At 40.9% G+C, this 12,653-nt stretch overlaps 1 protein-coding gene across 5 annotated transcripts in view; it reads left to right on the top strand.

Moving 5' to 3' along the window:
• MFSD14A (major facilitator superfamily domain containing 14A) overlaps positions 1 to 12,653 on the top strand; it is a 63,838-nt gene continuing 51,185 nt past the window's right edge. For 3 of the 5 annotated variants that reach the window (XM_063625595.1, XM_063625599.1, XM_063625596.1), the window contains exon 1: positions 1 to 1,655. In XM_063625595.1, the coding sequence (XP_063481665.1) occupies positions 1,572 to 1,655 (84 nt within the window). In that variant the 5' untranslated portion in view covers positions 1 to 1,571. Of the gene's footprint in view, positions 1,656 to 6,399; positions 6,599 to 12,653 lie in introns of those variants that run through there. The other 2 variants (XM_063625597.1, XM_063625598.1) reach the window with 2 other exon arrangements.

A 12,653-nucleotide genomic window follows, 5' to 3' on the forward strand; every position in this document is an offset into this window, starting at 1 on the left:
TTTATTTGGAAATAATTTCAAACTTACAGAAAAGTTGCAAAAAGAGTACAAAGAACTCATCATTCGTTTACTCTGTTTTTCCTTTTACCCTATATATTAGTTGTTTATAGCTGTGTAACAAATAACCCCAAAGCTTAGTGGCTTACACTACACCGTTTCTGAGTCAGGATTCCAGGAGTGGCTAAGCTGGGTGGTCCTAGCTCTGGGTCTCTCGTGAAGTTGTAGTCAGCCAAAGGCTTGACCAAGGTTGGAGGATCTACTTCCAAAGTGACTCACTCCGTGGCATTTGGTAGGAGGCTACATACAGTTCCTGGACAACTGGATCTCTCCATAGGCTGCTTGAGTGTCCTGAAAACATGGAAGCAGGCTTCCCCAGGCTCCAAGCCCCAAAATGAATGAAAAAGAGACCTGCAAAGGAAGATGCAGTGCCTTTGATGACCTAGCCTCTGAAGTCAATAGTCACTTCTGTTTTGATCTATCAAGAGTCACTAAGCCTAGTCTACACTCAAGGAGAAGGGAATTAGTCCACCTCTTCCAGGGAGGAATATCACTGAATCTGTGAACATATCTTAGAACTACCATACCTAGTTTCAATACTTTTAAACATTTGCCATTTTGCTTTGTCCCTCTCTTTTCCCCACCTATATATACATACACATACATGTTACTCCCTAACCATTTGAGAGTAGGGAGCATGCGGCGTATCCCTATCCCTTGTGTTTTTCTCTTAAGGAAAAGGATATTCTGTTACACAACACGGTAGTTATCAATATCTAATTTTAACATTGTGATACTTTAAAGTCCACTTCCACTTGTGTAAATTGTCCTTTCTAGCAATGTTCCCATCAAATTTATTTTTAAACAATATAGTAAAAACGTAGAGGGCCACAAAGGGTGACATCAGTCAAATAAGGTGTTTTTTCTGGCAGGGAATAAAAAAGGTCCTGGGTCTAGGGAGGTAAGCGTGAGCCAGCTGAGTTCTAGCGGGGGTCCCTGAGCACCAAAAGGACAACACTGTTTCTGAAACACTACCTTATCTCTTAAGTTACCCATTACTTATGGAAAATGATTTCTTTTTCACTGTTCCCTTCAGTTCCTGTCTTGATTAGAACACAGCTGGAGATTGTGCTAATAGCTTAGGACGTCTGTTTCCGTGAGCTGGTAACAACTTTTTGAAACAAATTCCCTCATCTGCTGAAGAAGGGGGACAATAACAGCCCCTATCGCCCAGAACCGTTGCGAGGGTTTAGCTAGCTGGTGACGCCAGAGCACGGAGTTGTACAGGTAGCCAGCAGCACCCACACGAGCCCGCGGTTGGTTATTCTGCCCGCGCGGCTACTGTAGAGCGGGCTGGCGGCGAGCGGGCGGGGAGGCATCACGCGGGAGGGGCGGGGCGCGCTCGTCGGCTGATCGCACGATTGTGACGCGCCGCCGGAGGCAGGCCGGGCCCTCAAGATGGCGGCGGGAGCCCAGAGTGGCTCGGCCCGGCAGTAGTGGTGGGACGGCACTAGCCGCTGGGGCCTGCCGCCCCGGGAGTGGCTGCAGCAGCGCCAGGAATCGAGGATGGTAAAATGACCCAGGGGAAGAAGAAGAAACGGGCCGCGAACCGCAGTATCATGCTGGCCAAGAAGATCATCATTAAGGACGGAGGCACGGTGAGCTGAGTTCCGCGCCGGCGAGCGTCCCTCGGGGCCCCCATCCGGTCTCTCCTTCAGACCCCAACACTGCCGTCTCTAGGCGCCCCGGTGTCTCCCTGCCTTCCCCCACCCTGTCCGCGGTGCCGGTGCCTCGGGGTCGCGGACCCGCATGCCGCCGCTCCGGGAATCGTCCTCCGGTGCTGGAGCTTGCGGCCTCCGGGGCCCGTCCTCTTTCTCTCCCGCACCTGCCGCCCTCTGCTCTGGCCGCCTCTGCAGGCCTTGCGGCCTCGAACCCCACGTGCGCCTCCGCCGCGGGGAGGAATGCGCGGGGCTCCCCCGGCGGTCCGCCCGCCCGCCGCACCCCTCGTCTCCGCAGCCTCGCCTCGCCTTCGCCGACAGGCCCCGCGGAGCCGTCGCCGCGCTTGTCAAGGGGCTGGGAACCATCCCTGCTCTCCCATATGTTGCTAACGGGGTGGCGTCTGGCGCGGGGATCCCGCTGCGGCCCCGTAGTACGTTCGCTTTCTGTTTCCAAGTCTCTGCGTCGGTGCTCCGGGTCTGGGCGGCTTACAGTAAACCCTGTCCGGAGGTGGGCTTCCCTCACTTCCCGGAGTCGGAAGCATGACGGCAGACACCTGGGGCCTACATTCGAACCTGCTAGTTTTCAAAGAAAAGTCATCACTGTGTGCCTTAAGATCAGAAGTGCTAGAATCATTCATGGCCTAAGGATCGGAGAAAGACGCTTTGAAAGGAAGAAAGGTTTGCTTTTTAGAAACAGTTGTCATCACAGTAAACTTTCTGCAGTGTGCTGTAGTTAACCAGCAGGGGACGTAGGATTTTTAATTGGGGAAGAAAAAACTATACTTTTTTATGCTAACATTTCTCCGTTGCTACACTCTGTGGTCTTTGTTGCATCCGCTGATACCGCGTTCTGAAATAGAATGGAAAGGTGATATATATGCTTCACTTAACTGAAGTGTGCAGAAATGGTTCCATTAATTCCATTTCTGTTTATATCTTATTGGAGCCCTGATCAACTGCTAGCACAGTACTAAATGCGTAAGTAGGCCACCATTGAGGATTTGCTGAATTCAGTTGAAAAACGTGACAAAATTGTATGATATTTCAGAACACGGCCCAGTCAATATGCCAAAGTTTAGAAAACTTGGGACATATGTAATGACTTTGGAATATATTTTTAGTTTAACTTTAACGTTTATTACATGTTATAGCTTTGACATTTATTGAAAAAAAGAAACTTAGAAATTCCTTAAGTTCTTTTTATTGAACTTGATTAATTAAAACCTTACTTTGATTAGATCGGTTATGAAGAGTCATGGCTCTTTTGACCAAGTAGGTAAGAACTATGTGGGGAGAAAAATACTGTTGCCTTTGTCTACCTTTAGAAAGAGACAATATTTTACATTCTTCATAAAATCTACAAAATAGTGGCAATGAAGGATTGTATTTTGTAAGACCAAGTGATATTTAAGATCAGTATTTTTTGCAAAATGTAAGAATGCAACTGTGATTAAGAAACACAGCTTCCTTTTCCTTGGAAAGTTCAGTTTTGTTAACTTTCTTTGGGGTTTTGTTTGATTTGCTTTACAGCAGATGGTTTCTTTCCAAATCCTGTGAGCTTTGGAAAAGATTGTTTTTAAACTTTCTTGTCCTATTATTAAGGTTGTAATTAATTCTTAGCTTGCTTTGGGACACAAAATAAAATGTTTGCACCAGCAATAGGTTTCACATAGAACAAATGAAGACTTTTCTTGAGGGCTGTGAACATGGGGGCTATTATCATTTCTCATCTTTATACACTTAATATTTCATTCACTATTCCAAGAGCACTGGGCACTCCTTTAGAATAGGGGCTTTGTTTTGTATGTTTGAAGCCCACAGGGCCTAGTATGTGAATTTTAAAGTGATAAAAACACTTCTATTTTGTACTAGCACATTCCTAGATGAATTTTTATTGTAATTTTGTTTATTCTTATACGTAATCAGAGGATATATTTCAATAAATGTCAGGGGAATATTTTGCATTATTTGTATTTTAATCCATCCCAGCTTTAAATTTAAAAAGTATAACTATTGCAGTTATAGAAATGATTGTAAAATGGTAGTTGCTTGTCTACCTCTCTACTTATAATAGGTCAGACTACTATTATGAACTTTTTTTTTTTTTTTTTTTTTGAGATGGAGTCTCTCACTCTGTTGCCCAGGTTGGAGGAGTGCAGTGGCTGGATCTCGGCTCACTGTAACCACCGCCTCCTGGGTTCAAGTGATTCTCCTGCCTCAGCCTCCCGAGTAGCTGGGACTACAGGCACGCGCCACCTTGCCTGGCTAATTTTCTATATTTTCAGTAGAGACAAGGTTTCCCCGTATTGGCCAGGCTGGTCTTGAACTCCTGACCTCATGATTCACCCACCTTGGCCTCCCAAAGTGCAGGGATTACAGGTGTGAGCCACCGTGCCCAGACTGAACATTTTTTAAGAAAGGGAAAAAAATTGCCATTTGATACTCTGTTCTTGTGTGTTTTTTAATTCATCGTATCATAGAATATTTTAGTGCTATTGCTATTGACCTCAGAGTTTCAGAGTTTTTATAAAGTTCCGCCAATGGGTAGATTCATTCAATCAGATATCTGAGGCTCTATGGTCGGTCGGTACATGACAGGTTGTGAACAGTATTTCACATACCTGGTCAATGGTACTGATTTGATCCCCTTCTGATTTCTTTTCAACAATGTTAATAAAATTCTTTCCCGTTGTCCTGCTAATGACATATATGTAAGCCTATTTGGCCAGTTTAAATATTTATGAACAAAACTAGTAAGAGTTGTTAATGATTTGTCTGAAAATTAGAACAGATTAGAGCAGATTTGTAGTTTTCAACGGTTGAAGAAGTAAATCCTTCTAAATGAGCCAGATTAATCTTAAGTTACTAATTTTTTTATTGAAATTGTATTTCATTGAATTGTATTTCATTCAGCTGAATGAAAAGCCAGGCCAGGATAAAGCTAACAAGTAGGCTACCTATGTGGGTAGACACAATTAAGATAAATTACATTGAGGTGTGTGATTCTATATTACTCGTTTTTAACCTGGGTCTGTTCACCCTGAAGTTGTTTGCAAAATTTTCTTTTGGCTATACATGTTTCTTGGAAGAGTCCCAAAAGGTCCATACTTCCCAAAAGTTTAAGAGCAATTGTTCTGTTTGAAAACAGCATAAGTAACTAAAGAATAAGTTCCACAGATTATATTCAGTAAATATTTAATCATATACTGTATACTACTTCACTGATGAAAGTAACCATATTAGTGAATTTGCTTTTAAAGCATCCATATATAGAAATAGTTTTTAGGCCAGGGGCAGTGGCTCACGCCTGTAATCCCAGCACTTTGGGAGGCCAATGTGGGCGGGTCACTTGAGGCCAGGAGTCTGAGACTAGCCTGGCCAATATGGTGAAACCTGGTCTTTACCAAAATTACAAAAATGAGCCAGGTGTGGTGGTATGTGCCTGTAATCCCAGCTACGTGGGAGGCCAAGACACGAGAATCACTTGAACCTGGGAGGCCGAGATTGCAGTGAGCCGAGGTCACGCCACTGCATTCCAGCCTGGGTGATGGAGTGAAACTGTCTCAAAAAAAAAAAAAAAAAAGTTTTTAGTTACAAGTTTTCATGTATGTAACATTCAGTGTAGGTATTTAAGACAGCTGAAATAAAAATACCTTCTGACATTTTCAAATACTAGAATTCTGTTTTGTTTTATTAAAGCAGTACCACTTGTTTTTAAGCATTCATGTTAGAGGCTAAGAGCTAAAGAGTTATTTACAGTATTCAAATTGAATTTTCCTTATCTTTTAAAATGCTCATTTTAAAATATGATCTTTATTGTTTTGGCAATACAATTGTGGGACTACATCTCTGACAAAGTGGAAAATGTATAGTTCTTTCAGAAGTTAGTGGTAAAATGACTTTAAAGATTTGATAGAAAGTAAGGCATATGTGAATTGCATGGTCGGAAGTACCTGAGAAAAGTAAAATTGATATATCATTTGAAAATGAAATGCATATCCCTGGGTAAGCAGAGCACCAGATTGTTTTTTTCTTGGCATCCCTGATTTTAATTAAATAGGAGTCAGCAACCATTTCAAAAGTGGGACCCAAGCTCTGACCCTTTGCACTCTTCACCTGCAAGGATGGCTGAAGTAGTGGCAGGAAAGCTCTCTGGGATGTGGGGCCTCTGTAGACCCAGAGAGCTGTTAAATAACCTTTGGTTGCTAGCATGCAAGCAATGAGAAGGGCCTGTGGTGCTTTTCTTTTTCTTTCTTTCTTTTTTTTTTTTTTTTTTTTTTTGAGACAGAGTTTTGTTCTTGTTACCCAGGCTGGAGTGCAATGGCGTGATCTTGGCTCACAGCAACTTCTGCCTCCCCGGTTCAAGCAATTCTCCTACCTTAGTCTCCTGAATAGCTGGGATTACAGGCATGTGCCATCATGCCTGGCTAATTTTTGTATTTTTTTAGTAGAGACGGGATTTTACCATGTTGGCCAGGCTGGTCTCGAACTCTTGACCTCGGGTGATCCACCTGCCTCAGTCTTCCAAAGTGGGATTACAGGTGTGAGCCACTGCGCCTGGCCCGGTGGTGCTTTTCAAAAAGCCTAGAAACATCAGGTGTTTATATTGTCTTTGGCAGGTGTGTGGCAGGCAGCATCATTAATTACTTAACTCCTTACCTCCACGGTTCAGTGTTTGGTTTAGATTGGTGTTTTTGGAGATAAATTAATACGCAGTTTTTTTCAGGTTGCTATATGCATCCAGTTCATCCTCATATAGTTAGAAGACTTGCATACCAACATAATCAGACCGTCTGCAGAAATTCTCCTACAGTTGAAATGTAACTCCTTTGCAGCTACTGAAAGTTTAAAGTTTAAGTAAAAAAATGAATAGCTTTCTTCAGGTAACATTCTGACAAGTCTATATGATTTAAAAGTTTCAATTATAAGGAACTCTGATTGTCTTTTAGCATTATTTTAAATTGGAAGTGTGAAAGTAACAGTTGACAGTTTCAGCCAGGGTACATCAAGAAGAGATGAATATGGGTATAATATAGCTCTCAAAATTTCAAGTACTTTATAACAAAGAAATATCCCTCCCACTGCCCTGCTTTTTAAAAAGTAAATAATACATTTTTTCCTTCCAGTCGTGGGAAACTCAATAGAGTGGTTCAGGAGGGACAAGTATATGCAGCATACCTGTCCTTTTCCATTCAAGTTTCACTTTATTTTTAAAATTTATTATTTTTAAAAATATTTCAATTGTTTTGGGGTACAGGTGGGTTTTTGGTTACATGGATAAGTTTTTTAGTGGTGATTTCTGAGATTTTAGTGCACCTGTCACCTGACCAATGTATACTGTACCCAATATATAGTCTTTTATCCCTCTCAAGCTTCCCCCTCATCCTCAGAGTCCATTCTATCACTCATGCCTTTGCGTCCTCATAGCTGAACTCTCACTTGTAAGTGAGAACATACGACATTTGGTTTTCCATTCCTGAATTACCCACTTAGAATAATGGCCTCCAATTCCATCCAAGTTTCTGCAAAAGACATTATTTCATTCCTTTTTATGGCTAAGTATTCAATGGTGTATATAGACCACATTTTCTATATCCACTTGTTGGTCATTGGGCACTTGGGTTGGTTCCATATCTTTGCAGTTGGGAATTGTGCTGCTATAAACATGCATGTACATGTGTCTTTTTCATATAATGACTTCTTTTACTTTGGGTGGATACCCAGTAGTGGGATTGCAGGATCAAACAGTAGTTCTACTTTTAGTTCTTTAAGGAATCTCCATACTGTTTTCCATAGTGGTTGTACTAGTTTACATTCCCGACAGCAGTGTTAAAGTGTTCATTTGTCACCACATCCACACCATCTATTATTTTTTGATTTTTAAATTCTGACCATTCTTGCAGGAGTAAATGATATCTCATTGTGGTTTTAATTTGCATTTCCCTGATAATTGGTGATGCTGAGCATCTTTTCATATGTTTGTTGGCTGATTGTATGTCTTTTGAAAAATGTCTATTCATGCCTTTTGCCTACTTTTGATGGGATTGTTTTTTTCTTGCTGATTTGAGTTCCTTGTAGCTTCTGGGTACTAGTCCTTTGTCAGATGCACAGTTCATAAATATTTTCTCTATGGGTTGTCTGTTTACTCTGCTGATTAGTATTATTTTTTTTTTTTTTTTGAGATGGAATTTTGCTCTTGTTCCCCAGGCTGCAGTGCAATGGCATGATCTTGGCTCCCTGCAACCTCTGCCTCAGGTTCAAGCCATTCTCCTGCCTCAGCCTCCCAAGTAGCTGGGATTACAGGCACACACCACCACGCCTGGCTAACTTTTTGTATTTTTAGTAGAGATGAGTTTTCTCTATGTTGGCCAGGCTGGACTCAAACTACTGACTTCAGGTGATCCACCTGCCTTGGCCTCCTAAGGTGCTGGGATTACAGGCGTGCCTAGCCGGCTATAAGTATTTTGCTTTATTTCTGGGTTATCTGTTGTGTTCCATTGGTCTTCATGCCTATTTTTATACCAGTACCATGTGGTTTTGGTAACTGTAGCCTTTTGTATAATTTAAAGTCGGGTAATGTGATGCCTCCAGATTTGTTTTTTGCTTAGTCTTGCTTTGGCTATGTGGGCTCTTTTTTGGTTCCATATGAATTTTAGGATTGTTTTTTCTTGTTCTGTGAAGTATGATGCTGGTATTTTGATGGGAATTGCATTGAATCTATAGATTGTTTTGGTCAGTATAGTCATTTTCACAATGTTGATTCATCCCATCCATGAGCATGGGATGTGTTTCCCTTTGTGTCAGTTATGATTTCTTTTAACAGTGTTTTGTACTTTTCCTTGTAAAGATCTTTCACTTCCTTGGTTAAGTATATTCCTAGGTGTTTTTTTTTTTTTTTTTGCAGCTATTGCAAAAGGGATTGAGTTCTTGATTTGATTCTCAGCTTGGTCGTTGTTGGAATATAGCAGTGCTACTGATTTGTGTCATTTTGTATCCTGAGACTTTACTGAATTCGCCTATCAGATCTAGGAGCTTTTTGGATGAGTCATTAGGGTTTTCTAGGTATACAATCATATCATTGGCAAACAGTGACAGTTTGAGTTCCTCTTTTCCAATTTGCATGCTCGTTATTCCTTTCTCTTGTCTGATTACTCTGACTAGGACTTCTGAATTTTTTAATTACTATGGGTACAAAGTAGATACAGATGTTTATCGGGTACATCTGATATTTTGATACAAGCATATGTTGATACAGGTATACAGTGTATAATAAATCAGGGATACTGGGGTATCCATTACCTCAAACATTTGTCATTTCTTTGTGTTAGGAACATGCCAATTACACTTTTATTTAATTTTTTTATTTTTTATTTTTTATTTTTTGAGATGGAGTCTCGCTCTGTCGCCCAGGCGACCTACATAGTACAGTAGTGTACTCGAGTCTGGGTGACAGGGGGAGACTCTGTCTCAAAAAAAAAAAAGAAAAAATCTGTGTTCAGACTAATGTCCTAGAGTGTATTCCCAATTTTCTTCTAGTCGTTTGTGGTTTCAGGTTTTAGATTTAAGTCTTTAATCCATTTTGATTTGATTGTTGTACATGGCAAGAGGTAGGGGTATAATTTTGTTCTTCTGTATATGGATATCCACTTTTCCCAGCACCGTTTAAGAGACTATCCTTTTCCCAATGTATACTCTGGTGCTGTTGTCAAAAATGAGTTGACTGTAAATGCATGGATTTATTTCTGGGTTCTCTATTGTGTTCTATTGTCTATGTATCTGTTTTTATACCAGTATTATGCTGTTTTGGTTACTATCACTTTGTAGTATAATTTGAAGTGAAGTAATGTGATGCCTCCAGCCTCGTTTTTTTTTTTTTTTTTTTTTTTTTTTTTTTTTTTTTGAGACAGAGTCTAGCTCTGTCGCCTAGGCTGGAGTGCAGTGGCGCAATCTTGGCTCACTGCAACCTCTGCCTACCTTGTTCAAGCAATTCTCCTGCCTCGGTCTCCCAAGGAACTGGGATTACAGGCGCCCACCACCACACCTGGCTAATTTTTTTATTTTTAGTAGAGACGGGGTTTCACTTTGATGGCCAGGCTGGTCTTGAACTCCTGACCTCAGGTGATCCGCCTGCCTTGGTCTCCCAAAGTGCTGGGATTACAGGCGTGAGCCACTGTGCCCGGCCTCCAGCCTTGTTGTTTTTGCTCAGGATTGCTTTGGCTGTTCTGGCTCTTGTGGTTCCATATAAGTTTTAGGATTTAAAAGAAAAAATTCTGTGAGGAATGTCATTTGTAGTTTGATAGTAACTGCATTGAATCTGTAGATTGCTTTTGGTAGTATTAAAATTTTAACAGTATTGATTCTTCCAATTTATGAACATGAAATATCTTCCCATTTGTGTGTGTGTCCTCTTCAATTCCTGTCATCAGTGTTTTATAGTCTATAGACATCTTTCACTTCTTTAAGTTTATTCTTTGGTATTTCATTTGTAGCTATTGTAAGTGGGATTATTTTCTTGGTTTCTTTTTCAGGTATTTGCTGTTGGCATATAGAAATGGTACTGATTTTTGTATCCTGCAACTTTAATGAACTTGCTTCCATTCTGATAGTTTTTTGGTGGAGTATTTTGGGTTCTCTCTATATATGGTCATGTCATCTGTAAAGAGGGACAATTTTGACTTCCTCTTTTCTAATTTGGAGACCTTTTATTTCTTACTCACGCCTAATTGCTCTAGTTGGTACTTTCCAGTACCTTGTTGAATAAGAGTGGCGAAAGTGGGCATCTTTGTCTTGTTCCAGATCTTTGAGGAAAGGCTTTCAGGTTTTTCCTGTTCACCATGATAGCTCTGTGTCTGTCATATATGGCTTTTATCATATTGAGGTATGTTCCTTCCATACCATTTTTGAGAGTTTTTATGAAGCAGTGTTGAATTTTAGTAAATGCTTTTTCATCATCAATTGAAATGATCATATTTTTTTCCTTCATTCTTTTGAAATGATGTATCACCTTGATAGATTTAGGTATGTTGGACTGTCCTTGCATACCTGGATGAATCCCACTTGAACATGATGAATGTTTTTTTGTTTTTAATTTTTTTGAGATGGAGTTTTGCTTTTGTTGCTCAGGCTGGAATGCAATGGCGTGATCTTGGCTCACCGCAACTTCCGCCTCCTGCGTTCAAGCTATTCTCCTGCCTCAGCTTCCCGAGTAGCTGGGAGTACAGGCATGTGCAACCATGCCTGGCTAATTTTGTATTTTTAGTGGAGACGGGTTTCTTTATGTTGATCAGGCTGGTCTCGAACTCCTGACCTCAGGTGATCCACACGCTTTGGCCTCCCAAAGTGCTGGGATTATAGGTAAGAGCCACCGTGCCCGGCCGATGAATGATCTTTTTTTAAACCTCCTTCCTGAAGGAGATTTGCTAGTATTTTGTTGAGGATTTTTGCGTCAAAATGTTCATCAGACATATTGTCCCATAGTTTATTTTGTTGTTCTCCATGCTAGTTTTAGGTAATTTTTCTCTTAAATAAACAAAGCATTTTCCTCCTAAAGTGCAAGCATGCTTATTAGAAAAGATATGGAAAATTCAGAATAGCATAGTAAACAATGTGGTATCACTTAAAATCATTACCCAATATCAATTTTATTTACATTGAGGTCAGTATTTATTGTTTTTCAGAGTTGAAATTACCCTACCTATACAATGTTATATCCTACTTTGATTTTTAAAAAATTAGCATGCTTTAAGCCCTGAGAAGTTGTACCAAGCTTTCTGCTAGGGGCTTGGGTATATGTGGTGGTGAACATGGTGAACAAAACAGGTTTAAAGCTTATCAAATCTGTGGCCAATTTTTTTTTTTTTTTCAGAGTCTCTGTCACCCAGGCTGGGGTGCAGTGGTGGGATCTCAACTCACTGCAACCTCTGCCTTCCAGGTTCAAGCGATTCTCCTGCCTCAGCCTTTCTGAGTAGCTGGGATTACAGGCACACGCCACCATGCCCAGTCAATTTTTGTATTTTTAGTAGAGACAGGGTTTTGCCATGTTGGCAAGGCTGGTCTCGAACTCTTGACCTCAAGTGATCTGCCTGCCTTGGCCTCCCAAAGTGCTGAGATTACAGGCATGAGCCACCATGCCTGGCCTCCTGTGGCCATTTTTTGACCTTATATTACTATGCTTGTTCCATTTGATACTAGTCATCACCTCCTCCTTCCTGAAACTGCTCCACTGTCGTCTGTGACACTGTATTCTCTTCACTCTCCTGATATTTTTCTCACTGTTCCTTTTATCTTCCTCTTTTCTTTGTCAAAGAAGAAAAACCTTCATTATTTTCCTCTGCCTCCTACTTAAAATGTTGGCGCTTCTTGGGTTTCTGTCTCAGCTCACTGCTGTTTTCACACTTGACACTCCTGATAATCTCATCTACTCTGGTGGTTTCAGATATCACATTTGCTGCTAATTGTTTTAATCAGTGCTCACAGACAATACAAATGTTTCAAGTAAAGAGGGCAGTTTTGTAGATAGGACCTGAAGTAAATCTGAGCCTCGTGGGGGAAAGTGCTGGGAAGCCACCAGCTTTAACTGCTAGACAACCAAGCTAAACACTTGGAAGTTGTTCTTGATTTCTCCCTTCTGCTATTTATCAAGCTCCTCCCAATTTCAAATCCTGAATCCTTAATCCATTCCCTCCCCTCCAACATTCATACTGTGCCACTGTTTTATGCCCTCATCTCTTGTTTGAGCTGATTCAGATAGCTTCCTTTTAGATGCATTTTGCTTCTCCATTTTATCCTTTAGGAAATCACCAGAGTGATAATACTGAAGTGAGTCTTACGACATCTCTGGCAGCAGTATAAACTTAATTTTGTATTTTCTTTCTCATGTGTATCAAATCCCAAATCTCTTACATACTTTCCCTTGGGGATTGTTCTGCTTTTGAGCCA

Source organism: Symphalangus syndactylus, chromosome 12, assembly GCF_028878055.3.
Source record: "Symphalangus syndactylus isolate Jambi chromosome 12, NHGRI_mSymSyn1-v2.1_pri, whole genome shotgun sequence".
Lineage (NCBI taxonomy): Eukaryota > Metazoa > Chordata > Mammalia > Primates > Hylobatidae > Symphalangus > Symphalangus syndactylus.